The following is a 19,021-nucleotide window of genomic DNA, read 5'->3' on the forward strand; positions in this document are numbered from 1 at the left end:
CCTCTCTCTCTCTCTCTCTCTCTGACACCTACATAACCTCTCCCATTCTTCATTCCCTTTCTTCCCCCTTCTGCATTTTCTCTTCCATTTCACACCTTATTTCCTTGATGTCCCACAATCATCTCTCCCGTCTTCCTTTCTCCTTTCATGATCTTCAACTTCCGTCATACCTCTCCTATCTCCTACCATTATCCATATCCCCATTCTCCCATACTTTCCCCCTTCAGAATACACATCACCATTCTCTATTACTTTTCCCATTCGAAATACACATCTCCTTTCTCCCATACTCCTTCCACTCTAAATACACATCCTCATTCTCCCATACTCCTTCCACTATAAATACGCATCCCCATTCCTCCATACTTCCTTCATTCTCCAATTATTCCTTCCATTCGAAATGCACTTCCCTATTTTTCCATACTTCCCCCTTTCCACATAGTCACTTCTTTTACACCTTTGTCACTCAGAAAGGAATTTTCTCACTATTTTTCGACTCTTTCTTCTGTTGTCCATAAAGTCCTCATTTTTTTAACAGGCGGGGATTCTCTAATTTACTAAAAAACTTGAATAACCTGAGCATCAAGAACGACTCTTAAAAAGTGTTTATATGCAGTCTCTGACACTATGTCAGGGACGTCCTATCAAGGCTTTATAACATCATCTAGAAAGAAAAAAAAATGAAGTTAACACAGAAATCGTCACTTAGTGCATACGGAACAAAAACTCTCTTCCATACTCTATATCCACTCACTCATTCTTTTCACACAAGCTACGTTACTATTTCTTTCACTCACTCACTCTATTCACTTCTTATTCAACACCTCATTATCTCTCCTAATCATTTACTGTCTCCTTCCTTAATTAATTACATCCTCCTTTGTAATCTTTCTGTATCTTGCAAAATTTCTCTCTGTTTTCGCCACAGTCCCACATCCCCAGTCCACCTCACCTTTGCACTTTTCTCTCTCTTCACGCTTTGTTTTCTCCTTTCACACTTTCGCTTTCCTCGTCCCTCTCGCAAACCTTGATTCTCTCCATGGCAACTGCACGATTTTCTCCCTGCACGTTACATTCTTTCCAGTCCCCCTCCTCCCTTTCTCATTCCCTCATTCCACGGCACGGGTTTGCTCCATACACTCTATTTTGCCCATCTCAATTCCTACACCCTCATTTCCCCCCAGCCCATTGCAAAAATTTCCTACCTGCACACCCTCTTTTTCCCCCGACCCTAACGCCGAACCCCTATTATTCCCTTTTTGCCCCATCTGGCACGTCCCCTACCCTAACATCCCTTCCCCACAGGAAAACCAGGAGAGGCACACAACCGCAGGGGTAGGGGAGAACGGGGTTTGGATAGCTTCAGGGTTGGGGAGAGAAAATGCTGGAGAAGACAGATAGGGAAGGAAGGGTTGGGGAGGAAGGGACTGAAGAGAACTACGGTGGGGAGAGAAGGATGGAGAGATAGGAAACAAAACGGGGGATTACGTAGGGGACACAAAGAACAAAGAGGAAAAGAGTGGGAGCTACTATTTTTCTCCTTCCCCATCTTGTTTGTTGCCTCCTCCAACTTAATCCCCTCCTGCAATCCCCTCTCCACTCTAAACCTTCTTTTTTGCCCCTTAACCCACCCTGTTTGTCGCTTCCCCACCCAAACCTCCCACCCCTTTCAGTTCTCTCTGCCAGTATATTTGTAGTGTTTCACCCCCTCCCTCACCCTGTTATTGTGGCGCCCCTACTTTCGTCCCCTTCCCCTCCATCCTTCTCCTTACTCTATCCTGCTTGTGTCTCCTCCCCCTCTTTAACCCCCATCCCTACCGTGTTTGTGTCATCAGCTCCTTTCACCCCCTCCTGCACTGTTTGTATCGTTCCCCCTGTGACTCCCTCCTATACTCTGTGCCGTCCCCCTTTCATCCTTCATCCTGTCTGTGTCATCCCTCACTTCCCCCTCTCTGTTTGTGTCCCTCTCTTTCCACCCCTCCCCCCTCCCTGTTTGTGTCCCTCTCTTTCCACCCCTCCCCGCACCCTGTTTGTGTGTCGCCCCTGCTGCTGTCGTGCTTCCCCTGAATACCAAGTACCCAGAGGGGGCGCGGCAGTTTGTTTACGCTCCCACTTACCGCCGTTCGCAGCGCTCTTAACAGCCCTCCCAGAATTACGCCAAATGTGGATCTTACACACCAACCACCTACACTCGATTTTTCCCTCCTTCTGCGTCAGTGGGGATAGTGCGTCTGGTCGTGTGCTTTTTTTCTTTTCTTTTCTTTTTTTTTAAGCGTGGGTAAAGTAACGGTGTGTGTGTGTGTGTGTGTGTGTGTGATTATGTGTGTGTGTGTGTGTGATTATGTGTGTGTGTGTGTGTGATTGTGTGTGTGTGTGTGTGTGTGTGTGTGTGATTGTGTGTGTGTGTGTGTGTGTGTGTGTGTGTGTGTGTGTGTGTGTGTGTGTGTGTGTGTGTGTGTGTGTGTGTGTGTGTGTGTGTGTTTCCCTGATGGCTGTCAGGTGCTATTCTTTTTGTTTAGCCTGTGTAGGACAAAAGGTGGGAATTTCAAGACACTTTTTAGCTAAAGACACAATGAACAAGGCATTTACCAGTGACAGTAACACAACGCGAGACTGATGCTAAGGTGGGGTGGAAAGCAAATAGAGAGAGAGCAATTGACTAAAACAACTGAAAACATGCCCATATACTGTACAGTTACAGGTCATATGCATGAAGCGAATTCTAAAAATTAACACACAGATAGACAGATACACTGAGATAGATAAGAAGGTATATAGATACAGATAGACTGAGATGGATAAGACATAGATACAGTGGTATTGGCTGCATTGCCTATAACTCTAACTCAGCAATTCTCCTTCCACAGAACTGCTACGAGATGGATCGCTACCTGAAGGACGAGCCAAGGGTGAAAGGCTGCGGACGGAAACTGAGCGGTTGCGAGGGCGATACGCCATGGACGGCGATCTACGATGAGTGCGACTCAACCGCGCAGCCCACGGTGAGCTTCTACACCAAGCTGGGGCGTAGCGTCAAGGGTCGCAGCTCCCGCCTCCTAGTGAAGGTCAAGGCTGAGGCACTCAATGGCGAGCTCAACATCAAGCGGGAACCCCAGGATCGCCTTTCCTGCGACGACGACGTTGTCAACGTGAAGGATGAGCCGCTGGAGGACCTGGATGACCCCCTCAGTCAGGATGACCTCTGCGGTTCTGAGCGCTCCCTGGACTCAGTCTCTGTGTCCTCGTCCTCGTCCGCCTCCTCGTTAGCCTCGCTGGAGGGCGAGCTGGATGCGCCCGGCAGCATGGGCGACGAGAGCCCCACGCGCGGCCGCTCCCTCATGTCCTGGGCGTCGTCAGAAGACATGGTCACGGACACGAGGCTGGACAGCAGCGCGCGGCGCAGTTCCAGCACTTCCTTCTTCGGCGCGGCGAAGCTGTTGACGGCCAAGTCTGCGCCGAACATCGCGACGCTGACGCCGCCGTCATCCCCAGAGACGTCGCCGGTGTCGCACACGCCGGCGCTGCTAAAGGTGCACGCCCGCTCACAAGTGCCAAAGTACATCTCTTTCACCACCTCCCTGCCGCTCAAGGCCAGCAGCACCAGCGGCAGCAGTAGCCTCACCCTCGGCGTGCGCGGCGTCAGTGTCGGTGTTCACCCTAGGGCGGCAGACGCTTCCCCAGACGCCAAGCGACGCGTCCACAAGTGTCTCTTCCCTGGCTGCAAGAAAGTCTACACAAAGTCCTCGCACCTCAAGGCCCACCAGCGCACACATACCGGTAAGTCCGCCACCTGATACTGCTTTCACCTTCCACACTACCCTAACTTGGCTCACTAATTTCTTTCTATGACCAAACTTTGTCAGGCAGCCAGTCAGAGTCACTTGTATGAGAACTTCCACTGTTAACTGTTCGTAATACCTCCTACACCTCCAGCAGCGATATCCCAGGATTTATTTTTAATGCCTACCGTGTCAAGCAATATACAGTGTGTACCCATATCGTTAAGTGATTTACAGCACATCATTAGGTGTGGAAAATTTCAAGCGAAGGAACAGCCGACAGAAGAGAGGAGAGAAAAAAGGCAAAAAGGACGAAATAAAATGGATGAGTAGGAAGGGGTGGAAATGAAATAATTAAAAAGGGAAACAAGGAAGCTATTCTAACATAAGAAACCTAAACTGCATATTTGTATTTCCCAGGTAAACCAAAAACATCTAACGCCCAATTACAAACTTCTCTACAAACTTCCTTCCAATAACACCTCTCCCCTCCCTAAATAGCCTACTTCCCTACGAACCTTCCTCCCTTCAATTAGGCTGCTGTACATAACCTCTAACACCCCCAGCAGAGTATATATTCTCCTACAAAACCTCACTCCCATTCTTTCCCTCCAACAAGATCCCCCTCCCACGTTCTACATACTTTCCCATCTTAATTTCCTACTAAGTACTCTCCAAAGAGATCACTCCTCCAAACACCCTTGCCTACAAAATCTCCTTTCCTCACTTACATAATCTGCAACAATATCCCCCTACCACTAGTTTCCATACTTTCCTACAAAACCTTCATTCCTCAGCTACACACACTCCCTTAAACGCTTTCCTACAAACCTCCACCCTCCATATTTCCCCATTTTTGTATCCTCCAAATAGACCTCCCCCTGCATACAATCCCACAAAATCTCATATACCCAATTACACACCCTCCAACTCGTGCAAATTTTCCTACAAAAGGTTCTCTCCTCATTTACAGAACCTCCAAACAGACCTCCGTCTCCACATACATTCCAACAAAACCTCATACCCCACTTAATATCCTCCAACTTGACTCCCCCACACGTTCACATTTCCCTACAAACTGTCTCTTGTCTATTTAAGTACCGTATCCTTGAAACAGACCTCCCTCCACATTCATTCCCACAAAACATTATACCTCCAATTACACATCCTCCAACAATACTCACCCACACGTACTTCCTTACCTAACGTCCTTTCACTATAGGCCCTACATACATCCTACAAACAAACCTCCCCTCACATACATATATTCCTACAACCCCACCTCCTCCCACACACACACACCTTTCCCACCCTACATACGAGTACATCCCTACCTTTCCCCACTTACACCCCCCTCCAACAAGACCCCCACTTCCCCCCACCTCCTCCTGCCCTTCCCCTCCGCGTCTAATGGTGGTGAATCGTGGATGGGGTCGTGAAAGAGATAAATATCCATTATTCTGTCAGGTGGGGTAATCCCAAGCGTGACTGGGAATGCGGTCGCTCCCTCCTGCCCGGCCCGTCCTCTCCTTCGATAGCTAATATACTCTACGTGTGTCCATTATCATTATTAATACTTGTGTGTGTGTGTGTGTGTGTGTGTGTGTGTGAGAGAGAGAGAGAGAGAGAGAGAGAGAGAGAGAGAATCGTGTGTGTGTGTGTGTGTGTGTGTGTGTGTGTGTGTGTGTGTGTGTGTGTGTGTGTGTGTGTGTGTGTGTGTGTGTGTGTGTGTGTGTGTGTGTGTGTGTGTGTGTGTGTGTGTGTGTGTGTGTGTGTGTGTGTGTGTGTGTGTGTGTGTGTGTGTGTGTGTGTGTGTGTGTGTGTGTGTGTGTGTGTGTGTGTGTGTGTGTGTGTGTGTGTGTGTGTGTGTGTGTGTGTGTGTGTACGCGTTTAAAGCCACTCGGGTATTACAGAAATCGTTATAGCATCAGTATAGCAAGGTGGGGTGAGCCAATATATAAAGAGGAATAAATGCTAATACAAGGGTTATCAAAACGTGTTCTTAACTGTGTGCTAAAACAATCCACGGCAATTTCTGACGGTGGAGAATATAAATTTGGTTCCATTTTGGGGCAAAAGCTGGGTAAACACACGAAGATGATGATGATGATGACGATGATGATAATTCCGTGTAGACAGGTGGACAGACACACGATGATGATGATGATGATTAATTTCGGTGATGATATGATGATGATGATCTCTTCCAACACATTAAGACCAGAACTATTAATATTCACGCCCTGGAGTAGCTGGGAAGGTGAATGACCTCTCCCTCTCTCTCGCTCATTTCTCCCGCGGCCTTAATCATGTCCTTATAATTACCGTCTCCCAGGAGTTTATTAAGGCTTCATAATGAGGGCACTTGGGAGATCACCACTTGAAGACTACCAGGAACGTCAATTATGATACTGAGCAGAGGCGAGGTTGATATAAAGCTGCGACGATTGAGCTGCTAGGAATACACTGACAGAAGGAGGCAGTATGACTGGTTTGGACGTATGAACTGGATAAGCAGTTTTGGAAGGTATAAATATTCTCTCTCTCTTTCTCTTTCTCTGCTTCATATTACCTGTCTTTACGCAACTCTTTCCTTGCTTCTGTTTCACCCTTCTCTCCCTTGATATAGCACCTCTCTTCCTATCCATCCTCTCTTCGTTCCTCTCTCTATTTGGTTTCCTCACTTTTATATTAACAGCTTTCCCTTCCTTACTTTTCAGTTTTTTCATTTGTTCCCGTATCACTTCTCATCCACTCATCCCTACTTTCTCCCACAATCCTTCCTTCTCGCTTCCCCTTCATTCTTCTTCATCCGTTTCCCCATCTTTTATCACCCTTATCACTTTCCAGTCCTCTTTTAACTCCTTCCTTCCCTTAACAGCATTTTTTTCAACCCTCCAACTTCTCTCTCTCTCTCTCTCTCTAACTTGTCTCCAGTTTTACTCTTACCTCTAAGCTCCATCTTCCCTCACCTTTCCTCCTCCATTCCCTTATACATGCCTTTCCTTTTCTCTCTCACTTCTCACCCATGTCTACCTAATCTTTTCCACTTGTTTACACCTCATCCCTCTAATTTGCAATAATCTTTTTTTACTTTTCCTTCCTCCCTTACCATACACATCTTTCTTCTCTTAACTTTCCTCTCTCCCTCCTTCTCTTACTTTTCCTTATTGTTTACCTCATACCTGCCATTTCCGTACCTTTCCTTCATCCCCTCCCTCCGTTCCATCCTTTCTTTCCCCTCTTACTGTACATCCGTGTTACCTTCCACCTTTCCTTATCTTTTCTCTTTATCCGTATTTTCCATTCTTTGTTGTCCTCTCTTTCTTTGTTACATTCCATCCCCCCCATCTCCCTCCTTGATCTTTCCACCTCCCTTCCATACCTCCTCTTTTCGTCTCTCCCTTCCTCATCCCTAGTCCATTAATTGCATCTCCTCATCCCTCCCTCTAATTCTTTTCTTCCCTCACTGCTTCACTCCCTCCTTTACTTTGCCTCCCTCCTTCCTTCCCTTACCTTCCTTTCCTCCTTCTCTCCCTCCCTGCCTGCCTCCCCTACCGCGTCTCCAGATTTAGGCTGTAATTAGGTGAGGCATGGTGGTGGCAGGGTCGGGGTGGGCTCTTACTCGTCCCCCTCTTTCCCATCTTATTCACGCAATTTTCAAACCCTTTCTTTCCTCTGGGTTTTTCTCAGGGGCACTTTTTTCTTCGTTTACTTCTTACCTCTCTGTCTTTTCCTCCTTTCTTTCCGCTTAACCTCCTACCGCGTCTCTCCTCCACCTCCTCTTATTCGACCACCTGTTCTGCAGCTCATACACGCAAGTTTTTATACCCTATTCTTCAGCTTCTTCTCTGTCACTTCTTTTTCGCTTACTTATTCCTTTCTCTCTCTCTTCTGTTTATTCTGTTGTTTTTTCACTTTCACTTTTTCTTCCCTCTTCGTTTACTTCTTCCCTTCTGCCTCATTTCTCCCTTTTCTTATGGCCACGTTCTCACCTTTCCAGACCAGTATTTAACCCTTTCTTTCCACCAGGTTACGTTCACTGCCCCTTCTTCTTCATTACTCCTTACTTTTACGTCTGTGTCTTATGTATCCCTTCCCCATCTTCTTTAAGAAATTTTGGAACTTTTTCTTTTTCCATCTTTCTTTTACTGCTACTTCGTTTAATTTTCTCCTCCCGTCGGCTTACCCTCCATTTTCCCTTCTCTCCTTCTCTTCTTGCCAATTTTGCAGCCCATTCTTTCCTCTTGCTTTCTTTCACTGCCACTTCTTCCTTTAATTTCCTACTTCTGTCTGGTTGGCTTCCATTCCAGCTCCTCCTTTTTTTTCTTCTTCCTCTTCCTCTTTTTTTTTCCCTCGAGCAATTTTTTCATAACCAGTTTCTTCGCTTATAAGTTAACCTCTCTCTCTCTTCCTTTCTCCTAACTGCTCAACACTCCCAGGGTTCCGAGACTTACTTTCAGCTATATAAAACTGTCTGACGCTGGCTGGAATGGAATGCTAATGTCGAGACCATGAATGAGTTAACGGTGACAGTATTACCATCAATGATCCTACGACACTTTATTAGATTTAAAGAGCTGTGACTGTGAAAGGAATAATATTAGATCCTCTCTCTCTCTCTCTCTCTCTCTCTCTCTCTCTCTCTCTCTCTCTCAATCGTACACCTGCTTTCTTCCGACCTTCCTTCACCTCGTTCTCTCTTCTACGGTTTCACTCTCCATCTTCTACGAATTTTTCAACCCCTCTTTCCATGGCTTCCCTCTCTTTATCATCATCTCCCCGTCCCATCCATATTTTCGTCTATTTCGGTTTCCTTTCCTCTCTTACTGCAGATTTAATATTTCTTTTTTACCCCCTCATCTATAGGCCATAATATTATCTTCCTCTTTTCACCTCGTTTACAGATCTTACATTCTCCTACTAATTTTACAGATCAATATTTTTTACACCTCCTGCAAAGATCTTACATTTCTCCTTACACTTTTACTACAAAGCTTATTTTCATTTTACATCTTATCCACATACAAAAAGATTTCTCTTTACACCACTTCGACAGATCATATACTTTTCACACCTCTCCAACGAAATATCTTACATTTCTTTTAACAACTCTTCTACAGGTTTTATATTCACTTTACACCTCTTTGACAGACGATATTTTCTCTTTACACCTCTCCCACCGGTCTTAAATTTCTCTCAACACCTCTTCTTCCACTCTAACTTCCCTTTTCTCTTCCTACTGTCTTGAAATTTCTTCTCTATCCACTCTTATTATGAATTTTGCGTTCCCTACTGGCAAGGGTCTTCTGCTTTCACACGATTTGCTGTCTTCCTGCTGTTCCTTCGTTTCTTTACTACCCAGGTGCTTTGTATCTGCTGCCTAATGCTCCTGTCGCGGCTGGCCCTTTCAATAGTTTCCTTTCTCTTCTTGCTATTTAAAGACGATATCATTTACCACAGAAGAGAGTTTTCGAACAGGACTTTGACACACTTTCGGTAAGGTGGCTTCTCTATTTGAAAGCCTAATAAACTGAATGCAACAAGGATAAGAATAACGCCCTCCACTCCTCCTTTAACTCCCTCCATTTCTGCCCACTTCCAACACCTCTTGCCTCTTTTCTTCCCCGTTCACGTTATTGTACCTTTCACTTAGTCTTACCCTCTTCTTGTTACAATCTTACGCCTGATGCCCTTCTTTCCCATTCTCCTGTGACTTCTTGTCTTGCTGTCTAGCAGTTTATATGTTTTCTTTTCTTTCCCCACCGCCTTCCTAACACTGTTGTTTCCCCTTTCAATTTGCTCCAAATAAAATTCCATTTGACCACACTACTCCGCCTCCTTCTCTTCCTAAAACTTTTCTTCCCCCAACATAAACTATCTTTCCCTTCTTTCTTACTCTCCCCTTGAACTTTACCTTTCTCCTGGTACTCCTCCTCCTCAACTTCTACGATATATTATCCCACTTCTCTTATAACCATTAATTCCCCTCTTTCCTCCAGTTCCTGACAGTTCCTCTCCTTTCCTTTAAACATTTTCTCTCTTCTCCTGCTCCTACTTCTTGCTACTCCTTCATTTCCCTCTAAACTTCATCTCTTGCAGCCCACCTCTTCTCTTTCTCTCTGTCCATGTAATTTCGTCCCTCTTGCCTCGTGCTTCCATTCCTATTCCCTTTTTCCATCTCTCCCCTCACCATCTACCACCTTCCAACGACAATTCTTCTTCTATAATGATACTTTCTCTTCGTGCTCCTTCTCCTTTTCCCACATTCTTCTTCCTATGACTCCTCCTTACTTCCTCCTCCTGTTCTGTTACTCTTTTTCATTTCCCTTTTTCCTCTCTCCTTTTCTTTTCCATTTTTTCTTTTCTTCCCACATCTCCCCCCTCTCCCATCTCCTCCCAGTTCCATTTCCCCTCCCCTTCCCCTTCTATTCCTACCTTCTTTTCATACTTCAACTCTCCCTTCCTTCTCCCTTTCCTTCTTCGTGTTCCCTTTCCTATCTCTCTTCCCCCTTCCTTTGCCACCATTTTCTTTTCTCCATACAACTCCTTCCTCTCCATTCTCCCTCTTCTTCACCTTCCCTTTCCCCTCCTTTCCTTTACTTTTTCCATCTTCATCCTTTCATCGTACAACTACCTCCTCTCCCTTCTCCTTCCTTTTCATTTCTTTCCCTCTCTTTTCTTCATCTTCTTCCTTTCTTCCTTGAACTTCCTCCTTTCCCTTCTCCTTTCCTTTCATCTCCTTTCTTTGTCCACTTTCCTTCTTTCTTCTACAACTTCTTCCTCTTCCTTCTTCCCTTTCATCTCCATTCCCCCTCTCCATCATCTTCCTCTCTTCCTACAACTCCATCTTCTTCCTTCTCACCCCCCTCCCCGTGGTCCTGGAGCGAGGGCAAGATGAGTTGTGGCGGACAAGAGACTAACGGCCTGGAAAATTAGTCTGCTTGTCAGAGGCTCGCTGGAACTCTACATTTTTTTCTTCCTTTTTCGCCCCCGCGTCCTCTTGACTCCTACCCCAGCTTCTCCTCCCTCCTTCTCCCATCACCCCACCTCCCTCCTACCTCTTTCCATCTCTCTCTCTCTCTCTCTCTCTCTCTCTCTCTCTCTCTCTTCCATATTCCTCCACAAAATTATTCTTTTTACCAATCTACACACACTCCTAACTTTCCTTTCTTTTTATAACCACAACTTACTTCCCTTCTGAATTTCTCATCCTCCTATTTTTCCTCGTTTTCCCCAGTCCTTCAAGAAGCTTCATTTTCTCTCCCATCCCTCTCTTTTCTTCACAATTCTCTTATTTTCCGACCTCTGTTCTTTGCTCAATTTAAGTTTTTCTCCTAAATTCAGCTTTCTCTATTTTTTGTTCCTCCCAGAACTTCATTTTTCTCATCTTTATTTTGCAGTCTTTCTAGTTTTATCACACCTTGCTTCTCTTCCTAGTTTTAGTATTTATCCTGGTTTTATTTTTCTTAATATTTCTTTTCCTACCAGCTCTTTATTTTCCTCCTGTCATTTTCTTTACTTTGCAATTCTCCTACTTTTACCAGACTTTGCCTCTCCTCCCAATTCTATACTTTTCTCCCAATTTCATTTCTTCAATATTTCTTTTCTTCCTTATTCACCAATTTTCTTCCCAATACTTATTTCCAGCTACTCCCACTTCTCCCCAGTCCTCCTACATCATCATCACTCTCACTCTCATTCCCTTCCACTCCTTTTTTTTTCCCACGTCTAAATACTCTTCCCAGTTATCATTTTCCTTTCTAAGATTTCCCCTTTTCTCTAGTCTTCCTCATTTGTATTGTCTCTCCTCCCTTTTTGTTCGACTTCCTTTTTTTCCCCAAGAATCAATTTCCATACAAAGACTCCTCCTCCCCGAAGCTCTCCCCATTTCCCCCCCCCCCCAGTCTTTCTCCTTTTTCCCCTCCTCCATTTCTTCCTCAATGATATATGACCCTCCAAAACCTTACCCCCTCCTCCAGTATCTTTCTCCCTTACCAATACTCCCTTTTCTCTCAAATCTTACCCACCCTCCCAATCTTTCTGTTTTTCCCTCCTCGCCCATTTAGTTTCCTCCTCCGCCCTCTTACTAAGACTTACTTTCCTCCAGATTGGCTCCTCTTTCCCTCCCAACTTCTTTCCCTTTTTCTGCTTCCCTTTTTTTACTTCCTCTTTACCTACACCACCTCACCCCCCTCAACCCTCCACTCCTCTCCCTGTCCCCTCCTCCCATACCAAGGCTCCTTTTCCTCCCAAGCCATCTCCACTTTTCTCATTCTCTCCCCCTCTTTCTCCTCCTCCCCCTTTCTACTTCTGCGCCGTCTACTTCCTCCCTTAGACCCCCTTCCCTTTCCCCCACTTCCTTCCTAAACCGGTGCCCTGAAGGCCCATTAAATTGCCGGGAGCAGGGAGTTTGGGATGTCTTATGGCCCTAACAATAGTCCTCTCTCTCTCTCTCTCTCTCTCTCTCTATCATCATCATCATCATCTCATCATCATCATTATCATCATCATCATCATCATCATCATCACTTATCCGCGTATCTTGGAAAGGGCGAAGGGGTCAGGAAAGTGTGTAAAGAAAATGAACAGCAGACGAGATATGACTGACCAAAAAACTTAAAAGCCGTAACACGAAAAGTGCAAGGAATTAAGAGGAAAATAACACCTATACACTCACGAAAGACTGGAAGAACTGCAAGAACAAGAAGCACATAACAAAAGTACGAGAAGAGTGGCAACAGAAAGACAGGAAGATATAATGTAGGCAGAGGGAGTAATAACACTGTAATACCCGGAAGGAAACAGGAGTACAAGGTGTAAGAATTTAAAGTTAGAGGAGTAGAAGCTGAAGGGCGAAGGTAGAAAAATTATAGAATGGCTGAACGAGGGGAACAACTTCAGAGGGGGAAGGTGCAGGTGAGAATATATAAGGGTCAATTTCAGAACACCTGTGAGGATCGGAAATGAGTAGACTCTCTCTCTTTACATAACTTTAGTCGATTCACTTAACTTGGCGGAGAATTTCGTTCATTCGCAGCCCACCTTCCGCAGCTCAGTGCTAGAAGAAGACAATACTACGACCCTACATCCTTTCCAAAATACTTCTTCGTGATTAGCACCACATTCTACTATTAATTTAATGTTACACCTCAGCATTCAAGGTGGATAGACGGTAATTTTACGTCGGGTTAAAGTGAAAGAAGAAAGGGCAGAGAGACCACACTTTAATTTTCCTATCATGTATTTAAGGGAAAAATAAAATAAACAAATTGATAACATATGATGTCTAGGAAAGTCTCAAGGTTTGGTCACTTTATTCATTGTATTTTTCATCGTATTCTTACTCAGACGATATTTTTCTGCTTACGGTGATTTTTCTTTTAATGGAGGGGTTTGATAAGAGTATACATTAACCTGTTCAGTATAAGATATCCATATAATAAAATCGTCTGGAGGCGGCAAGAACAAGCTATAAAAATATATCACCGTATTGAAGCGGTTAATAATGTCCATGTGAATTATAAAACAATCAGGATATAAAAAAAAAATAAAATAAATGAAAAGTCTGAGGCAAAAACGTGAAAGACAAAGTTAGCAAGACCAAGAGTAAGGGCAAAAACAGACTCTGAATGGGGGCAGGAGAAGCAAGACTAAGCCGAAAACAACACTTTCGTAAGACTTTGAAAGAGGGCAGGAGACAGCAACGTAAAGACTAAGAAGAGTGGTAAGAGTGGTAGTCAGTGACAAAGAGTAAGAGCAATAGAAGACTCTGAAAGGGGGGAGGAGGGGCAAGACCAGGACGAAAAACAAGACTTTCGTAAGACTGTGAAAGAGGGCAGGGGAGAGCAACGTGAAGACTTAAGAAAGGTGGTAGTAAGTGGCCAGCGTCCCTCAGTGTCATATCCTGCAGATCCAATTAGCCATCTTAACGGGAGTCACTGTAAAACCCACGGCAAGAATTGATAGGGCACGGGGAAGACGGGGGAAGGGATGAGGCACGAGGATGACGGGGAAGGAATGAGGCAAAGGTGACGGGCAGGAGAGGAGGAGGAGGAAGAGATGATAAGAAAGACGAGAAAGGAGAAGGAAGATAAGCAGGCTAGAGAGGATGAGATGAAAAGACTGATGAAGGGGAGAACAAGGAGATGGCGATGGAGTAACAGAGAGGGTGTCGAAGAGGAGTTATGTGGAGAAGATAAGGATTTGATGGGGTAGAGGGATGAGGGAAATGGGGATGAGAGGAAGAATGGGAAAGAGAACAGAGAGAAAGAATATACGGAGGAGAGGTGGAAAGAAAAGGAATGCAGGTGGGGAGAATGACAATGGCGAAGGAAGAGGTGTAAAGGAAGAAAAGAGGGCATGGGCAGAGGGGGTATTCTGAGCGGCGCGGTCGTGACATAGAGCGGGGATAAGGATGAGGGAGAGTGAAATAAGAAAAGGGTGGAGAAGAGGGAAAATGACATGCTGGAGTAAAGGAAAAAGCGGGAAAGAGGAGAGAAGAAGGGTCGGAGGAGGGGAAGGAAAACTGACGAGGTCAAGGGAAGAGGCAAAATGGAGGAAGGAGAGAAGAAGAAGACTGGAGAAAAGTGAGAAAGAAAAAGTGGAAAAGAAAGACGATGAGTATGGAAGAGACGATACCATGATTAAAACTGGACGTAGGATAAGGAAGAGAAGATGGAAGAGTAACTGTAGGAATCACGTAGCCTAAGGAGTAAATACAATATACGTGAAAAACAGACGGACTTAGAAGATACCTTGTCAAATAAAGAAAAGGAGAGGAAGAGAAGACTAAGAGGAAATGAAGGACTCGTGAAAGGAGAAAACTGAGAACATATCTAAGCAGAAGGAGAGAGGGCACTGAGGCAAAAAGTAATAATGGCTGTGCAGAGGGATGTGAATATTAAAGGGAATAAATCTGATAAAGCGAAGGGTGAAGAAGAGGAAGAGAGATCTCCAGGAAGAAGGGGAGAGAAGTGGAAAATAGGTCAGAAAAAGTGAGGATGGACAGGGGAAAGAACTACTGGATGCAAGGAATATTAACGAAGAACAAGGATGCAGAAGCTAACACACACACACACACACACACACACACACACACACACACACACACACACACGTAGAGAGAGAGAGAGAGAGAGAGAGAGAGAGAGAGACAGACAGACAGACAGACAGATGGGGGGGTACGAGATCAAGATGAAAAGAGAAGAAAGGAGAGACGAGAACGAAATCAGCAACGGAAAACACCAAAAATATCGAGACCGAGAAAGAAAACAACCATGAAGCCAGGCAGGGCACGACAAAAACACACACACACTCAAGACAGGGCGACGTGAGAGGGATGAACCGTAACAAGGGCATGGATCCCCTTAACGGTGCTGTAATCGCCGGTGTGTCTTTCATGGCAGGTAACGAGGGTGATTAAGGCGAGAGGCGACTGGCGGTGGGGCGGGCATTATAGTGGCAAGTGGCCCTCTACACTACACCAGACGCCACGCATAAAGGGCACGAGGAGGGCTGGGGAGAGGGGGAGGGGACGGGGAGATGGGGAGGGGACGGGGAGAGGGGAGAGGAAGGGAGGAGGGGGAATGAAAGTCGGACGGGGGAGGGGAACGGGAAGTGGGTGGAGGAAAGAGGGGGAATGAGAGGGGAAGTAAGAAAGCGGGTCTAGAGCTGGGGAAGGAAATGTATAGAAGGAAGCATATTGATCATGGAGAAAGGAATGGGGGTTTGGGAGTGGCGATGGAGGTGGAGAACACGAGGAGAAGGAGAAGGAGGAAGAATTCGTGGAGGGGAAGGTAGAGAGGAGCAAGGCAGGGGGGATGAGGGAGGAGATGGTGGTGAGGAGGAGGGGAGTAAAGCTGGTGAAAGAAGGTAGAAAGCAGTAAGACTGGTGCTCAGTAAGCATGAAGGAGAGAGAGAGAGAGAGAGATAGAAAGAGAGAGAAACACTAGGAGGGGCAAACGAGGGGGCAGGGAAGGGGGGTAACCAAGAAACCTATCCCAACCACAGCATTATCGCCCCTATGTCCCCCTGTCGTTGGCCCCAAAATCCCGCGGCCGCCCAGACAATTGGCTATCAATTCAAGAGGTGACCTAATTTTTGCTCGCTTCGCCAAAGACTTTCTCCGGGAGCTGAATTGATGTTGCTCAGTAATGGTATTATGTTAGGGAACTTGTAGCCGAGGGGTCGAATGGGGAAAAACTGAGGGGAAATTGGGGAGGAATGTGTGGTTGCGGGTATACAACAATTTCCTTCAATTTCACTCAACAATTTCCCCAGGCGGAATTACCGGACGTATATTCACCCTCACCCTTTCACTTCTTGGATATTTTTTTCTTGCTACTGCTGGGTGATTATTACTGAGGAATTTGTGGTCGAGAATGCACAATAAATTCACCAGGCAAATGTGGCACAGTCAATCTCTTCAGTTCTAGGACGTCGTTTTACTCTATATTCTTGATGATGACAGACGATTAAAACTGGGACTAATTGTAGGCTACTGCGGGGATTTGAGGTTGGAGACACACAACAAAATCTCCCACCAAAATTGCGTGCATTTTTCCCCTTCATGTTTAGGAAGTCCTTTTTTTTTTCTTCCCCCCCCCCCCCCGCTAACTGGCGACATTTAGCTTAGATCATCTTTGCTGTGAGGTTTTAACTCATTCAATTCTGGTACATTCATATTTCCTTCAGACTAACGCTAAAAATTATAAATCATCTTTGATTAGACGTCCCCGAGTTACATGAGTTTACTACAATCTCAGTAAGCAATTTGAGAAGTTGGTTAAAAATTACCTCAGCGCTTTGCGAGAGAGCTGCTCCACTCACCCCTTCACCCCGTGCTCTATACTGTATTGTTGTTGTCTCAGTCGGGGTTTTATTCAGCTTTGGGGAGGTTTTAGGATCTACAAGGTTTTGATATATTCTGTAGGCTATAACAGGCAGATTTCATTTATTCTTTCGCAACAGCGTTTCCCACAGTTGAATAAAATGGTCGAGCTGGCAAGAATTAACCAATTTTAAAACACCATCGGATTTAAAGGGTTAATTTTCTTCTACCCGGTGCATCCTTCCAGGCATTAAAGATCGCTCGCCCTCCTGTGTGTCTGCCACGTAAGGGAATTGACCAGAATCTCCTATACCGTTCAACATGATGACGCTTTTATCTTACTACAAGACAATTTTATTCACGTGATTGAAGGCCTCCTGCAATGAAGAGGTCTGAAACAGCCTCTATTAAATACTTTCGTATAAGAAAGAATAAACATACGTGGTCACGGTACAAAAAAAAAAAAAAATAAAACTGACTTCTCGTTGGCCATTAGTCTAAATTCTTTAAAGTCCGACCAAGCAAATGAATTTGTAAGGGATTACACTCTTCTTACTTTCATTTGGACCAGACCTACGATCTCTCCACAAAGAATGCTGCATTGTAACAACAGTATTTAGTACACGAATATGATGATAATCACACAAACACACAAAAATTCCACCACAGGAATATCGAGCCAAAATAGCACCGTCTTATCAAGCCACCGAGTTGCGTGAAGTTACCTGCAAAAGGACGAAAATCTGGGCCAATATACGATGAATGAACTATAACAGGATGCCACTGAAAATACAATCACTTTCTCAACAAAATGAACACCAAATCCCCCTTTTTTTATGTAGCTATTCCTAGAACCAGGCGTCTATTTTTTCCCCTCTCCTATACGCTATATTCATTCAATTTTCAACCCAAAGGCGTCTTCCAAGGAAAAAAAAAAAAAAAAAAGCATGGTGGTAGCTACAACATGAAATCCGTCCATAGCTTCAGGCGGTGAACAGAATTATTTTTTCTTTCCAAGAGACTCATAACATTTCCAGGTGCAGATGTGTGACAGCATAAGAGGTCTGGTAAAATAATTAAATAACGTTTACAAGTTTCACTCGGACAAGCCCCCAAACTCTACTGTAAACTACAAAGATAATTAGTCATCGATTTCGCTCTCACCACAATTTACAAGTTTCCTACAAGGCCGAAATTCTCTTCTGTTTAATGAAAAAAAAAAAAAAAAATCGATTACAGCTCCCCACATTGATGCTTTCGTCCCAACAATAACAAAACTCTGTACTATTTGCTATAAACAGAATTTGCCACTGATTAAAAGGGAAAGTCACAGGGGAGTTAGGAAGGAAGGAGAGATACAAGGCAAAGACGATGAAACAGAGGACAACTAAAGCAGACAGTGGTATGGTAAGGTTTGGTTTCCCTCTCCACCCTCTTTCCACCTCCCTCACCCCACATTAGCACAGCACCAGCCACACATTCTTAGCACAACTGCCGGGGTTACGCAAGAGGATTAATCAGAAATTACTTAACGCCCTCCAACCCCCTTCGCCAGCCCGCCTCCTCCACCGACCCTTAAATACGAAAACTTACATCATACATTTGCAGCGTCGTTGAAAGTTTTAAGCCGTGCGCGAAGGGAGTAAAATAGAAGGTGGGGGCGGGTGGGATGCTTAATTAGAATACTTGTAGGAGAGTGTGGGGGACGAAAAGGGTAAGACATCCTTCACGTTATAACTGTGGCGCGATTCTCTCTCTCTCTCTCTCATAGGAAGTGAGGAGAAAGATATGACTAACTGGATGAGGAGAAGGGAAGGAAGGAAGGAAGCGAGGCAACGGGGTGGAAAAGGAGAGGAGGAAGGAGGGAAGCAGCAGAGAGAGAGAGAGAGAGAGAGAGAGAGAAATGCTGGGATGGAACAGAGGATGAGAGGAAAGGAAAAAAAGAGAAAATAGAGAGATGAGGTGAGAGGAGTGGAAGGAGGTGAGAGGAGTGGAAGGAGGTGAGAGAGGGGACAGTAAGAGCGAATTAGGGTGGGAGAGGGTGGAGAAAAGCGGGTGGTGGTGGGGGTTGTGGAGGAGTACTGGAGGGGATGGTGGTAGTGGGAGGGGGGAGGAGGTAGTGGGGGTGGTGTTGGGAGCTCCGCAGAAAAGCCAAATTAACTTCAGCGTGAAATGGGTGATCCACGAGCGGCCCCTTATTTCACCAGCTGAAGCCCTGGGGTGCCATCTGTTACCGCTCTCCCTTCCCCCCACCCCGTCACCGCCACAGACACACCAGCTGAAACACCATTACCATTACACACACCAAAGTAACTCTGGAAATGGATGGAGGGGTAGACAGACGGACAGAGATAGACAGGCAGACAGACAGACCTAACCCCCACACAAACCCTATCCCGTCACTGCCACA

At 45.3% G+C, this 19,021-nt stretch overlaps 1 protein-coding gene across 1 annotated transcript in view; it reads left to right on the top strand.

The window, feature by feature from the left end:
* Nucleotides 1–2,879: 2,879 nt before the first annotated feature.
* LOC145412529 (uncharacterized) overlaps nucleotides 2,880–19,021 on the top strand; it is a 124,034-nt gene continuing 107,892 nt past the window's right edge. Inside the window, exon 1 of the mRNA XM_080282424.1 lies at nucleotides 2,880–3,777. Within this exon, the coding sequence (XP_080138550.1) occupies nucleotides 2,880–3,777 (898 nt within the window). The remainder of the gene's footprint in view (nucleotides 3,778–19,021) is intronic.

Source organism: Coenobita brevimanus, chromosome 93 (genome assembly GCF_032717465.1).
Source record: "Coenobita brevimanus isolate Jiangsu-jjx chromosome 93, ASM3271746v2, whole genome shotgun sequence".
NCBI classification, from domain to species: Eukaryota; Metazoa; Arthropoda; class Malacostraca; order Decapoda; family Coenobitidae; genus Coenobita; species Coenobita brevimanus.